Source organism: Silurus aristotelis, assembly GCF_946808225.1.
Source record: "Silurus aristotelis genome assembly, chromosome: 10".
Lineage (NCBI taxonomy): Eukaryota > Metazoa > Chordata > Actinopteri > Siluriformes > Siluridae > Silurus > Silurus aristotelis.
Genome location: NC_139583.1, coordinates 19,459,523 through 19,473,366, shown reverse-complemented (window position 1 = coordinate 19,473,366; position 13,844 = coordinate 19,459,523). Strand labels below are relative to the sequence as shown.

The 13,844-nt window shown below is 36.9% G+C and overlaps 1 protein-coding gene across 1 annotated transcript; it reads right to left on the bottom strand.

The window, feature by feature from the left end:
• Positions 1–145: 145 nt before the first annotated feature.
• Positions 146–11,987, bottom strand: ddx6 (DEAD (Asp-Glu-Ala-Asp) box helicase 6). The gene is made up of 14 exons (XM_083552693.1): positions 11,842–11,987; positions 9,195–9,766; positions 8,977–9,040; positions 8,785–8,889; positions 8,470–8,599; positions 8,227–8,373; positions 8,007–8,101; positions 7,198–7,320; positions 6,429–6,557; positions 6,229–6,345; positions 5,224–5,287; positions 5,035–5,136; positions 3,642–3,826; positions 146–3,463 (listed from the first exon to the last, which is right to left on the bottom strand). Exons 2-13 carry the CDS (start codon positions 9,392–9,394, stop codon positions 3,651–3,653), a joined length of 1,452 nt encoding a protein of 483 aa, XP_083408819.1. The 5' UTR covers positions 9,395–9,766; positions 11,842–11,987; the 3' UTR covers positions 146–3,463; positions 3,642–3,650.
• Positions 11,988–13,844: the final 1,857 nt, after the last annotated feature.

The window sequence follows — 13,844 nt, the reverse complement described above, 5'->3', positions numbered from 1 at the left end:
AAGGTAACATTGGTTCACAACTGTTATATGAGTAAGTCAAAAGTGAAATAACTAAACTCAACAAATACTTTCTGAAAAAGGTCCTAACTGACATTATATGCAACTTGCACATTCAGCAAAATAAAAAAAATGAACAAACCAAGACTGAATTTCAGTGAGCTTTATTCAAACAAAAGTTTCCAATTATGCAGATTTCAATTTAATTTATAACATTAGCATCACTGACAAAAAAGCCAATTTAAAAGAAAAAAAAGAAAAGAGAACATTGTCAATTAGGCTCAATTCATTAAATAGTAAACAAAACATTCAGGGCATGTTTACATTAGATTTTCCAACCCCTGTTACTCCAATTTGTGGCTTTATAATTCTGTTCCATTTTCCCAATCAAATAATACCTCCCTCCCATCCCAACCCAACCAATTCATCTTTACTTTTGTTTTACATTCTTTATAGATAGTAACCGAGTTCTAGACTGGATGACTTCAGCAGGTTATTTTGCTGTCCCAAGTGATTTTATTTTATTAACCCAATCTGTAGAGTTTGTCAGGTGAAATCCAATTCCTGAGTGATACCAAAACCTTTACCATGACAGTCCTCAAGTACACATGGTATCCCTGTTCCAAATCAAATTTAAAGATGAATCAGGGCAGCAGTTTCCCCCCCCCCCAACCCACCCAAACCTTGGAGGAAAAAAAAAAAACTTTGAAAATTGAGCTTGAGATTTTTAAATGAACAGTTAAGGATGCCAATAGAAATGGTGAGACGTCCTCAGGCTCAATCTTCAAAGAATGCAATGAAGGCAACAACATATCCCACCAACACACAGCAGTTCAGACAGCAGACCTTACATTCCAACTTTCATGGGATATGCAGTGTTCTCCAGAGCAAATAGTTTACCCAAAAGTAAAAAACTGCAAGGTAGCTGCCACCACCTTGCATGACTTCCATTCTCTCATCTAAAGCCACACAGAGAGTGCAATTCCCCCCACCCCTAAATAATAGCAAATGGTCAATTTTAATAATGCGCTAACTGTGTGCATATCGGGGCCACTGAAGAAGAGAGAATAAAAGTCTGGCTTCAAACCATGCCACTACAGGGTGCTGCAATTTTCCCAAACACATCACTAACCTTCTAACCTTATTTTGTTGATTTACTTAAACACGCAAGCCTGTCTTGGTAACCCCCCACAAACACACTATTGCAACATCCTATAGAAAACAAAGTTTATACACCAAAAGAACGTCTCGTTTTTGCTTCTTTTTTCTCTAGTTTTCACAACAAAAAAAAAATCATGTCAGAGAACAGCTTGAAGCTGCCAGGGTCAATTGGGATAAAATTTCCATTCACATTGCAATTCCTGAAAGAACCCCCAACCAAGCAAGTTCCCTTCGGCTTCAAATAGGAACTCAAATTTAGGTCTCCTAAATGAACCACAAATTATGCTTACCTCTAATTTTAGTGTTAAAGAAAGGTCATCAAACCTCTCAGAAAATGAAGAAACATTTGGTTATCAGCACCCATTATGTTCTCCTATTTTCAGAATACACCCCCCCCCCCCCCCAACCACTTCAGCCCACAGTGGGCTCTTGTGCTGTGAGTCTTATTGCCCAGTCCCAAAAAAACTAATCCCAATGTTAGTGCAGGACATAAGTTACTTTAAGCTCTGCAGTTTTTTGAGAAAATTAACCAAACCCCTTCCAAAAAAACAAACAAAAAAAACCAAAAAAAAAAAAAAAAACACCCCACAAGACCCGTTTACTTGAGAGCTACATTTGTCAATTTTTTTTTTTTTAACTCTTTGCATTTGTTTTACTTCTGAATGGCAGCCTCCCACCCAAATCAAAGCACTTTTTCTCCATTTGAAAGAATCATGTACCAGTGCCAATGGCAGTGAACATCAAGCGGTGTAACAGTATCATATCCCTTTTGCAAGTTGACCCACCCACCCCACAGATTGCCAATTAAAGCTGCACTGCAGCAACAAGCATTACTACATGACGCAAAATTTTCTCTCATATGAGAGTCTCCCTGAACAGGGACTCAATGAGTGCTTTGTAAGTCAGTGGAACAAGCAAAGGAAGGAGAGCAGATAATCTAGTTGAGCTACAAACATCAAGATGAGGTGCCCGTAACACCACTGGTAGAGATCTAACCCGAAAAAAAAACAAAAAAAAAAAAAACATTTTGTGCACAGTAAATCAACATAGCCAATACTTTTAAAAATAAATAAATCTGGAGTCCAATTCAGATAAAGATCTGACATCAAGTTTTAAGCCTTGTCTATTTTTAATATCACCAACAAGGTGATGGCTTGACAGAAGCAGAAAAAGGAAAGGAGATGCTGTCCAGTGCTGAGAGAATCCTGCATCCTTGATGTTTCTTACATAACCCTCCAACCTTTTAGCTTGTTTTATAAAAGATCCATTAAAAATGAAAATAAGTATTTACAAAGTTTACATTGTGCCAAATTAGATTTCAATGGCACATCTACGAAAATGTGTAGCCACCCAAAATGAAGGAGAATTGTAATGGAACAATAATGGGGAAGTGGAGGGGGTGGGGGGTGATGTTTAAATACTTCCACATTTATCAGGCAGAGGAATCACAGCAGGAGGAAAGGCTGGCTTAAGTCTCTGAACAAGTCTCTTGTCGTATTGGAGCACTGAAGGAAAAGGTAGAGAATCAGTCTCTAGAAGAATGTGTTCCATGACGACAAATAAAAAAAACACCACTTGAGCCATTTTAGGGGCACATGAAAGATGCTGAGAAAACGCAAAGTCCTACTTTCATCACCAAAATATTTTCTTTATCAACTCCCGGTTTGTGAGGAAAGGCCACGCGTGCACGCCTTATATGTATTGTGGGCAGCCTGTTCTCCTCAGCAAAATCTACTTGGTCTATTTCTCAGAGAGAGGAGAAAAAAAAAAAAAAAAAAAAAAAGCACCAGGGCATGTGTAATGATTTCTTCTGAAAACAACGTTTTCCAAAAAAAAAAAAGAAAATGTTAGGTGGTAAACAAATGGTAACAAAATAGCAAGTGACTGATGAAAAGGTCTAGAAATAAACATTATTACTTTGAACAAAGTTTGACTGCTTATTAAGGCACTTCATACAAATAACCAAATACATTAAAATAGAGGTGCTGGATGGAAAGAGCTGGGACTAAGGGGGCCAATGGGTGATGTTCTGGTAGGTGGAAAGTAGTCATTTTCTCAATTAATAAATAGGATATATCGCTCCAATCATCCTCTTCTACCCTTCTCGTACAAGTGCTTTAGAATCTTCAGAAAGGTTAAATGATGCAGTAATCCTCTTAAGAGCCATGAATTTTTTTTTCCTCCATTTTGTTCTGTTTTAAAGAAATTCCTCATGGTGTCTCCAAAAAAAAAAGGGGGGGGGGGGATTGGACGACAAACAAAAAGAAAAATGGGAAGGGGGATTAAGAACTGGGGGCTTGGTGATCTGCAAAAACAAGGAATTAAGACTTTGTCATGACCTGCACACCAGACTAATTAATACTGCATAAAATACCTGCACAACAGTTTCAACTTACTGCATCTTATTCATGCTCACTCATTTGAAGCATATACCCAGAAAATAAATGTGATCTGTTCTTTGAACGGTAATTTGCTAACCCTACCTCTCTTGCTCACAGTTTGACCTCCTCAGCACTCTCACTGTGGTACTCCGCCACATACAGACTCTTATCGATGCTGCTAGGAATGGGCTTTATCTCTGTGCCCAGCTGCTCTTCGATGCCCTTCAGGTTAAAGCGGTCATCATAGGTGATCAGGTTAATAGCCAGACCCAAGTGGCCAAAACGACCTGAGGGGAAACGAATTTGAAATCAGATACAGTGGGTATGAAAATGATTTTGAGTCCAACATTACACACAGTGCATTTATTTACGTCATTTAAAATTAATTGCATTACCATTCGAGCTTTAATATACTAATAAATCAAAAAGAGCCACATTTAAACATTTTGTTTGGAAAATTGAATTAAAAAATGTAAAACTCATTGAGATCATATTCAAATTAAGCAGAATAAATTTGCAAAGATCTCTTTCTCGATGAACTGGCCTCGCATCCACTCAATATTTGCTCAGCAAAATCGCTCTCCCAAATGAATACATTTGAAAATGATGCATGCCAAAGCTCCTTGCATTTTCAAAGACACACACAATACAAATGTAAGAATTTTCAAGCCCTTCAGTGTTGAGCAATTTTGGGGAAAACACCAGTGTAGACTTTTTTTTCTTAAAAGAAAGACTAAGAACAAAAAAGTTGCATACTATACCCAGGACTTAGGCTAATAGCAGACCTCAAGTGACCAATGTGTTTTAAATAAAAACAGCATGCACACAATTCGGAATATAAAATATTACACAATGTAAGGTACCTGCATGTTGAAACTTTGTGGCTCTTTGTATAGAGGCGTTTAAATAATTTGCAGGCTATTACGTGACCCAGCTACAACATTCATTTTGGCTTTAGGGGCATCAATAGCCTAAAGCCAAATAACATGCACTCTTGTATGTTACAGCTCTAACTGCACTAAACAATGAGGTGAAAACATTATTTGGATAAACAAAGTTTATTTGGCAAAAAAAAAAAAAAAAAAAAAAAAAAAGACTCAAAGGACTGACTGCTGTTTATTTTACATAATGTGTATTTTGAAAAGCCTGAACTGCACAATACATTTAAATGGCCTGATTTCAGGCAGGAGTTTTGCTTGGTAGAAGACTTAACATTTCAGACACATTTCACAAAAAGTAAAGATTCTACATTTTCTACACACAAAGCATTTCTAACTGATCACACGTCTGTTCAATTCAGTAAAACCTTCTATAGATGAATCTTAAAACAATTATAACAGTACATTAACAGTTATGGTAAATAACATGTTAAATAAATTATTCTATCATGTTACATGGTGCTTTCATTAAAATGCTCATATGGAAAAGGTCTAGGTTTTTTATTTAAAAAAAAAAAAAAAAAAAAAAAAGGGTCCTATTTCTCTTTTAAACTTACCAGATCTGCCAATACGATGAAGATACGTCTCCCCGAGTTTGGGAAAATCAAAGTTGATCACCACATTCACAGCCTGAATGTCAATTCCTCTCGTAAACAAATCTGGGAAGTTATAAAAAAAAATATGAATGTGAAAGAAAGGATAATGATTTAACCAAAGCCAAAAAAGTGAAATAATTAAGTATTTACCTGTGCAAACAAGATTTCGGCACAAACCATTTCTGAAATCATGGAACACGCGGTTTCTGTGTTCCTGTAAGGAAAGGCATAATATTTTGAGAGCTATAGATGAAAAAACATCTTTATATAGAGTTATGTACTGAATCCAGATTATGAAGTGATGCCAAATACTCTGTAAAATAAAAAGTTAAAGGAAAAAAAAAAAGGTGCTAACTGTTAGAGATTTTAGAACCTGCATTTTTCAGCTTTTACACAATCTTGCACACACAAAAAGTTAAAAAATAACCACTTGCATCATCGTGCATACCTGTAGACATTTTATGATCAAGCTAAATCAGCGGTAATCAGAATAAAAATGCAATTTGAACACCATTCAACAGTCCAAGGTTCCATTAGACAGACTGTTGAAATTTGGTCAGGTGTAATTACAAGTGCCTTCCCTGCCTTAATTTAAAACCACAAAACTGTACTTAATGGACAGCTTAACAAAAAAAATAAGTTCATATCTGCGAGTTCCCCCCCACACACACACGCCAGTTACAAAATAAGCGGGGGGGTTCAATAATCCACTTCCTAGTGTCAAGAGTTCAGTACAAGTTTGGTTGAAAACAAAACAAAAAACTGGCCTGCCTGTCTGAAGATAGAGTGAACTTGGACTTTTAAAGCATATAGTCAGTTATTAGATTATCCACAAGAGCTCCTTTATTGCCATTTTCGAACGGTTTCTTGCTCGTGTATAGGGTGTTTTAATGTAGACTAAACTTTGTCTAATGCAGGCGGTGGGGAAGATCAATTTAGAATGTTTTCGTGTTTTAGGAGAAACAAATAGCATATTTTACTGCAAAAGACAAAATCCAATTAAAATCACCTTTAATTAATATTTAAAATTACACGCTACAAATTTCTGCAATGGTAACAGAATGCAGAACCAGCAGATATTGGGCATTTGTATCAACAAAAACACTATTTTAATCAATGGTCGTATATCAGCAGCAGAGACTAACAGATGCCTACCTGTCTCATCTTGGCATGAATATAGAAACAAGAGTAACCCAGCTGGGAGATTTTCTTGGCCAGGAGCTCCACTCGTTGGGACGAGTTGCAGAATATTATAGACTGATTAATCTGGAGCTAAAAAACAATGCAAAAAAGAAAGTCAAATATAGATAGTATTTTCAGTGAATTAATTTGCATGGCTGCACAGGGACTCTTACCCTAGAGAAGAGCGTATTAAGGCAATGAACTTTCTGCCTTTCAGTCACATACGCATAGTATTGGGTCACACCCTTCAGGGTCAGCTCCTCCATTAGATTGATCTCATAAGGCTTCTGCAGATGGGAATTCTGCACAGGACAAAGATAAAGGTCACAGTCAAAACAATCAGCAACAGAGTACAGGCAGTAATTTAATTATAGTAAAAGAAAAATAATTAATGCAGTTGAGGCTGTTAGACAAGGATCCAGAGTCTACTTCTGAAGGGGGCAAATTCAGACAATAGGAATGTACAATAGTTTCCATGAAACTTAAATTATATAATTAAATAAAATTGTGACTGTTTAAGATGTATTACATGGACAATAGTTTTCACTACATCTAACCATAAGATTAGTATGTGCTTTCTGAACATCCAATTTGACATTTAGTCCCCACTAGTTTTTTGGTTGTGGTTTGAGTGAAGGAAAAATGTAATGCTACAGTATCCAAAGACATTATTTACAATTGTGTGCCTCCAATATTTTGTGGAAAAGTTAAGGGGGATGGGACTATGCTGAAAGAAGCCAAGTATCCCTATACATGTTTCTTTATAAAGAAATGTATCGGACATGCTAACCATGATCATTACATTTAGATGACAAAGCACGATACAGTCATTAAGAGATAGCGTTAAATCAAGTCATTAGTAAACCTTTAATTTCTTTTTATTTCTTTCTTTTTTTAAGATTGATAGGCTTATACAAATAAAACCATTTATTTCAGACTTACCATGAACTTTTGCACACTTAGTGGAAAAGTTGCAGAATACAGCAGAATTTGCCTTTGCTTGGGCAAAAAGCTCAGAATTTCCTCCATCATCTGCACAAAGTCCTGGGACAGGAGCTTGTCTGCCTACACACCCGAACACAAGACAATAAGATGTACACGAAAATGAAACGAGGCAATTATAAGTTACATTTCAAAAGCAAAGTATTGGGTACAAATTATTTTGCAATTGTGGAATATTTCACAATGAGTTTATCTGGCACCCTGTAAACAAGGCATTTTGATCAGGCATTGATGTTGCTTTGTCAAATGTGATTTGTTGCAAAAAAAAAAAAAAAAAAAAATAGATAATTGGCCAATTAAAATTTTTGTTATATTTTTCCAAAGTTTGGGGGTGTGTGATCCAGGATCATTGACAAATAAGGCACTAAGCAGGAATGGTGCTTTCATTTTGTTTTACTAAAAATACTAGTGCCAGCTTTCTGCTGTCTTGCGATTTTAATTTAACCTAGGCTGCTGAAGTGTGAAATACCAAATTCCATAAAAATTGTAGTTGAATTATACGTGCATGTATGATGCAGTGACCTTGCATTTCTTCTTTTGGCCAATAGTGTTATTTTTGTTTCAAGCTGTCATCTTTACAGCAAAGATCTCACAAGAAATCACTATAGCAAATTTTAAGTGTTCTGAAAGTATTCTAATGAAAACTAGTTACAATCAAATTTCCTTGTTTCTCAAACATACTGCAAGGGCCATGAACATTAAAACGATGTGAACATGCAAAGTATTAACAAAACTTCTCTGATACTCACTTCGTCCAAAACGATCATCTGCACCTGGCCAACTTTGGCTACTCCTTTTTTGATGAGATCCAACACTCGTCCAGGAGTGGCAATAACAACATGCACTAAAAGGGGGGGGTCATAGTGTTAGATGTAAGACAAATATTGAAGGTGACATGCATCAAAGAATATTGAAGTCCTTATCCTAACAAATAAAGACTGAAAAGTCTGTATATTTAAAAGGACGCACCAGTCTCATCAAGTCGCATAATGTCATCACGGAGGTTGGTTCCACCTGTGGTTGCCATGACCTTAACCCCACCCATGTGTTTGCTGACCTGTATGCAGATCTGGCTCACCTGCAGAGCCAGTTCTCTGGTGGGAACAATGACCAGTGCTGAAGAGAGAAAGGTTGCCATTAAAAATGCATTCAACAGCAAGGTGAACACAGACAGGTATAGAGACTAGCTAATAGGCAGGCAGATTATTTCACCTTGTATGCAGTCTTTCTTCAGATCAATACGTTCAAGTAAGGGAATGAGGTAGGCACCACTCTTTCCTGTGCCATTCTTGGCTCTAGCCAGAATGTCCCTTCCAGACAAAGCAATGGGAATACTCTCCTCCTACAGGGAATAGACAAATCAGTCAGGTAGGCAGTAGTTTGGCTCCTTTGAGACAATATTAAAAAGTCATGTTAATATATGATAAGAGGTAACCTTTGGACAAAAAGGCAAAAGGTTAATACCTAATGAGTATAATAAAGTAGCAAAACCTAATTCAAGCTTTTTGACTGGTAATAGTGAGTTACCTGGATAGGTGATGGTTTTTCCCAGCCCATTTCAAAGATGCCCATTAACAACTCCCTCTTCAGGCAATAATCTTCAAATTCATTCCCTTTGGTAGCAGTTACATCCTGCATGTTAAGGGGAGAAAAGAGTAAGCACCACCTGGATAACCCTATCCTTTTCCACAATGTTTTTTATTTAATAAGATAACTTACAGACGTTCTCATGCGCATGTCCTTTGGAGGAAGCTTTAAATTCTTTTTCCAGTCATCCCCAGGTCTGACAAAGCAGAAATAAATGTAGTAAGGCACATGCAACATACTATAATATAATATATAAAATCATATACATGAAAAAAATACATGAATCCACAAAAAGAAAAATCTGATTCACATTGCAGATTACGCTTGGTGTTACTGAAAGCAGTACTTACTTGATGACTGTGTTTGCTGTGGGCACAGGTAGGGAGTTGCCATTGTTGACTGTGCTGGAAGATTTAATCTGGGCAGGTTGTGTTTGAGGTCCCCCTCCACCCCCACCAGGTCCCCCTGTCGGCTTCGCAGTGGCTCTCTTTTGGCCATTTTGGTTCGTCAAGCCAAGAATAACTGGGTTCTCTGTTCTGGCTGTACTCATGACTGTTTATGTTTCTTCTTCAAAAAAAAAAAAAAAGTGACCAAAGAGACTGGGTTGTATATCCTTTCGTTGAATTTAAGATGTCCTTACCACAGTCCAAACCAAAGTTCAAGAAATTATATTTCACAACTTGTTCAAGAATATGTGTCGTTTGTAAAACATCTCAATGCAAAAATCAACCAAGTAATTATCCACAAATTCTGGAAGTAGGAAATGAACTGGAAGTCTCTTGAAAAAGATCCCAGTTTCTCAAAATTATACTCTCACAAACGAGTGAGAGGCTAAGCAGCCAGACATCTAGTTATTTTGTTTCTTTACATCCACTCCTCTTTTTTGCAATTTTCATAATCGATGCTTTGAAGGGTTCTCAACCTAGAGTAAGAGAAAGATGCTGTTTATTGTGTTTGAGAGCAAATCACATAACTGAGTTAGTCAATTAATATATGCAACACATTTATTTGTCACTTTATTTTATCACTTTTTTGATGGGTCACATTAAATTAAATAAAAAAAAGCATTGTGATTTATTAGGCAGCACTGGAAATGAATATTAGCAATTAACTGTTAAAGAACATGCAACTTCACCAGATTAAAGATGTATATCTGATATATATATATACACAGTGTTGATTAATTCAAATCTATTTCCCCACTCCAAGTGTGCAATTAAACTGAGCCTTTAAGGGTTGAACAGCCTTAACCACGTATACTTCCTTTGAAAGGCGATCATTAGGTGACGGATCGTCGACTACAACCGGAATTTGCGTTCCATTACACAAAGTATAGCCGTAATAAGTCAAAAATAATAAAGTATAAAACAATTTCTAGATTTGATTACGTGTTTATGTTGGCAACGCTGCTTCTAGTAAGATCAAATGTGGCTGGACTTCGTCCTGTCATTATTTTACCATAAAAACCTGCAAAAAATAAATAAATAAATCAAAACCAGGGTGCTCAGATTAAAACAAGTGAAAGACATTTGCACTGAATGTGAGCGAGGAAAACGTTAATAAACCTAAACTTGCTGTTTAAAAGACACGAAAGACCTTAAACTAGAGTTATTTCCTCATCTTTCTAGGAAAAACAAGGAAGTTATTAAACTTTGCGCTGCAATGATTTTTTTTTGTTGTTGCCAACATTCACAAGACAAAAATCAAACAGCTTGCATATCATTAGAACAAAATCAAGCTAGACAGCATCCGATCCAAAATCCAGCTTAGCAATTAACAGCAAACATCAGACCTATCAGTTAAATACACACTAAGGTCTAACTGTGGTTCAGGATATCGATCATCTAAAAATTGCGGCCACCCTGTAGACATGCTGTGTGTGATTAGAATATACAACCTCCAAACTTCAGTAAACATGGCTGACCAAAGGTGAAACGAGTTCAATTGGAACACAACACGACATTTTACTGAAATGTACAGTCGTTTTTATAATGTTATAAAGAAATACAAATGTAATTACGTTTATCGCATTAGATAGAAGCCTATAGAAGATCCCACCACACACACGTTTTACCTCGAACATACGGATGGTCTGAAATGACGTCATTCCGAGCGCCAATCCCCCCACTTCTGAGGTAAATCGGAGGCAGCAGCAGCACTGCGATAACGCAACAGCATCTAGTCACTACAACGGCCTTTCGGTTAACCGAGCTAGTCATGCTAGCAGGCAGGCTAACTGCCCCGGCACTGCACTAGCAAACGCTTCTGACGTAAATGCTATGCGCGTTCTTAAACGCGAAAAAAAAGGAGTATGGCAGTCTGCTTTAATAAACATTTACAATGCATATGCGCAATTTCGTATGATCACCGACAACCCTGGCGTACACGTTCATTTTAAATGCGAAATGCCCAAACTAGATGAATAGTTACCAATAACGAAAAGCACTACAACCCAATACAATATCGTGCATTTAGCAGGTCCAGCTTTGTACATAACCACCAAAGAGTTCGACATTTACATTATTTTATACATTCTCCGTTTAACTTGCTAGTTAAATGTGACTACACGGAATATATCTACATAGCTCGAGCAGCAAATGTCCAAACAAGCATCTCGCTTGTTTGCTAGCAGCTAACATTATACTATCTAATATCCAGCTAACGCTGTCTGTCTCTGCGGGCGTGTTCTGGACCGAAATAAATACGTGATAACGAAAAGTTTAACAATCCAATCACAATGACTGTTTAGCGGTTTTATCGCCAACTATCAGCGTTTAGGGGAGCGGAAATCAGGTACAATCTGTGTTTGATTTAAAGGACCAGGCGGCTACCGAGTTCAAGCCACCAAACAGACCCTAAATCCATACAGCGACAACAACCTTCACCGGAGGCCGGAGCTGAAGCCGCTGGAACAAAATAAACCGTTAAATCCACTCGACTCAATTCTTAACAAATGACAAGCATGTTTTCTAATTGCTTCAACTTAATTGTACTCACCAAATATTGCTGAAATTCCACGACACTCGCTATGTATTGTTTCCGAACTGTTAAGCGTTAGGCCTGTGTGATATTTTGGGGCTCTACAGCGAACGGGCAAGATGGCTTCCAGTCATCTTTAAACCCTCCCCCCGCCGGTCACATGACTCATAAGAAGCAGTCTTATGATCAATTTTTCTATACAAGGTGAGTGTTTGGCTACTCCCTATACCATGCTAAACTGAAGTCATGTTCCCACACAGACATGTTTAATCAGTGCTGGGCTGTGTAGTTCACACCTAGGCCCTTCATTGGTGTCCTACCTGAACCAATTCACTTCTTAATACCATCATTATGATGCCACAGCTATAGAAAACATCAATATTATACAGAAACGCAGTATAAAAAGCACTGCATCACAGGCTTTTCTCATTACAGTGAGAATAAATGCCTTGCTAACGCAAGAAATCTAATCAACACAATTCGACCCAAATCGTCTCCTTTCACTGTAGTCACAGCTGCACCTCTCACATACATCATGGCTGACTACAGCTGCACCTCCCACATACACCATATCTGACCTTTCCTTATAATGTCCAGCTTTTTTAAAAAAAACCTCGAAAGTGGATCTGCGAGCAAATCAATTCCTTCTCTGTCGGTCATTGTTGAATGAAAAAACAAAACGGCTATAAAATCCACACAAATCTATTTAAGCTTGTGCAGTTTGCGACAGATGCAGTTTGCAAACTCCGACTAGTGCCGCTATCTGACAATCCAATCAAAGGACGTGAAAATGCTGACATGATTGGACGCCTGCAAATTTTAAAACTTTCATGTATTTTATGCTACCACACCTGATTGAATTCACACACAATCGCCTTTTTGAATATACTGACTTGGGTGTGTACTACAAAAATGTATTTTATGCATGACAGAAACACACAATAATTAAAAGTGTTAAAAGGTAAAAAAAAAAAAAAAAAAGCACTATAGAAACAGTTACAAGCTTGCTAAAGGTTCACAATGAATAATATTTTTAACATACACAGACGCATGCTTTGCCCTCAGCAATACATTCGTTTATTTTTTTTCTTCACGTGACATCTATATAGTACGCACCAGAAACTGACCACTTGAGCGGAACTCCAGTGCTACACTGGTTTGCTAGAAGTTGTAGGAGCTCCCAATATTTTTCAGATAAATTGCTCTAAACTGTTATGAATTTTCTGTGTTCCAAAACCTGCCTGAGATGAAAATCAATGTCTCTTTAGTTTACAGGACCAATTTTAAAACACAATAAGACTCCCAGTAAGATTTAACAATACATTATCTGAGTTCACATTCAAGTCAAGTATAAAAAAGAGTCAATCTCTCTTCAGTCAGAGAACCTCTGTGGTGTTATTTTTCTATGTATAAAGGGAAAATAGATTTTTAAATTAACCCTATATTGCATATATGGAAAGAAAAAAACGGAAAACATATTTAGGAAACAGCGTTTTTTAATCCCAGTTCCTCTATTTTTACAGGTTAAGAAACTAATTGGTCATTGGATGAGTAGTTTAATAGACAGGTGTGGCCTGTTTCCTATCTATTTCATGGCAAATTAAGTCAGTAAAGGCTGATCACTGGAGTTGATTTTTTGTAGTGAATTTGCATTTGGTTTATGAAAACTCTCACTATTAGGTCATATGTCATCATTAGGCTAAAAAATAAATAAATAAATAAATAAAAAATAAACAACAACAAAGAGCTAACAGAAACCTCAGGAGTGGCCAAATCAGCAATATAAATTTTTTTTTCTTTAAATAACTGCACTGGCTAAGCAACACCAAAAGGCCTGAAAGACAAAATAAAGGTCACTGGTCACTGAATTTTTGCCCTGGTGAAGAATAAATAAAGGCTATTCTAAGGCTAAAAACCTTTTCACAACATCTAGCCAAGGAGGGTTTCACTGTCAAAATCTGTAATTAAGAGAAACAGTAATGTAAGAGACACATTAATTAATGTAAATATAGAGGATTTAA

Excerpts from the sequence above, each read along its gene's own strand:
- ddx6 (XM_083552693.1), bottom strand. The coding sequence starts at position 9,394 with ATGAGTACAGCCAGAACAGAGAACCCAGTTATTCTTGGCTTGACGAAC. Across the intron at positions 8,374-8,469 it reads GAAGAAAGACTGCATACAAG|CACTGGTCATTGTTCCCACC; the intron begins GTGAAATAATCT and ends TTCTCTCTTCAG. Across the intron at positions 5,137-5,223 it reads CCGAAATCTTGTTTGCACAG|ATTTGTTTACGAGAGGAATT; the intron begins GTAAATACTTAA and ends ATAACTTCCCAG.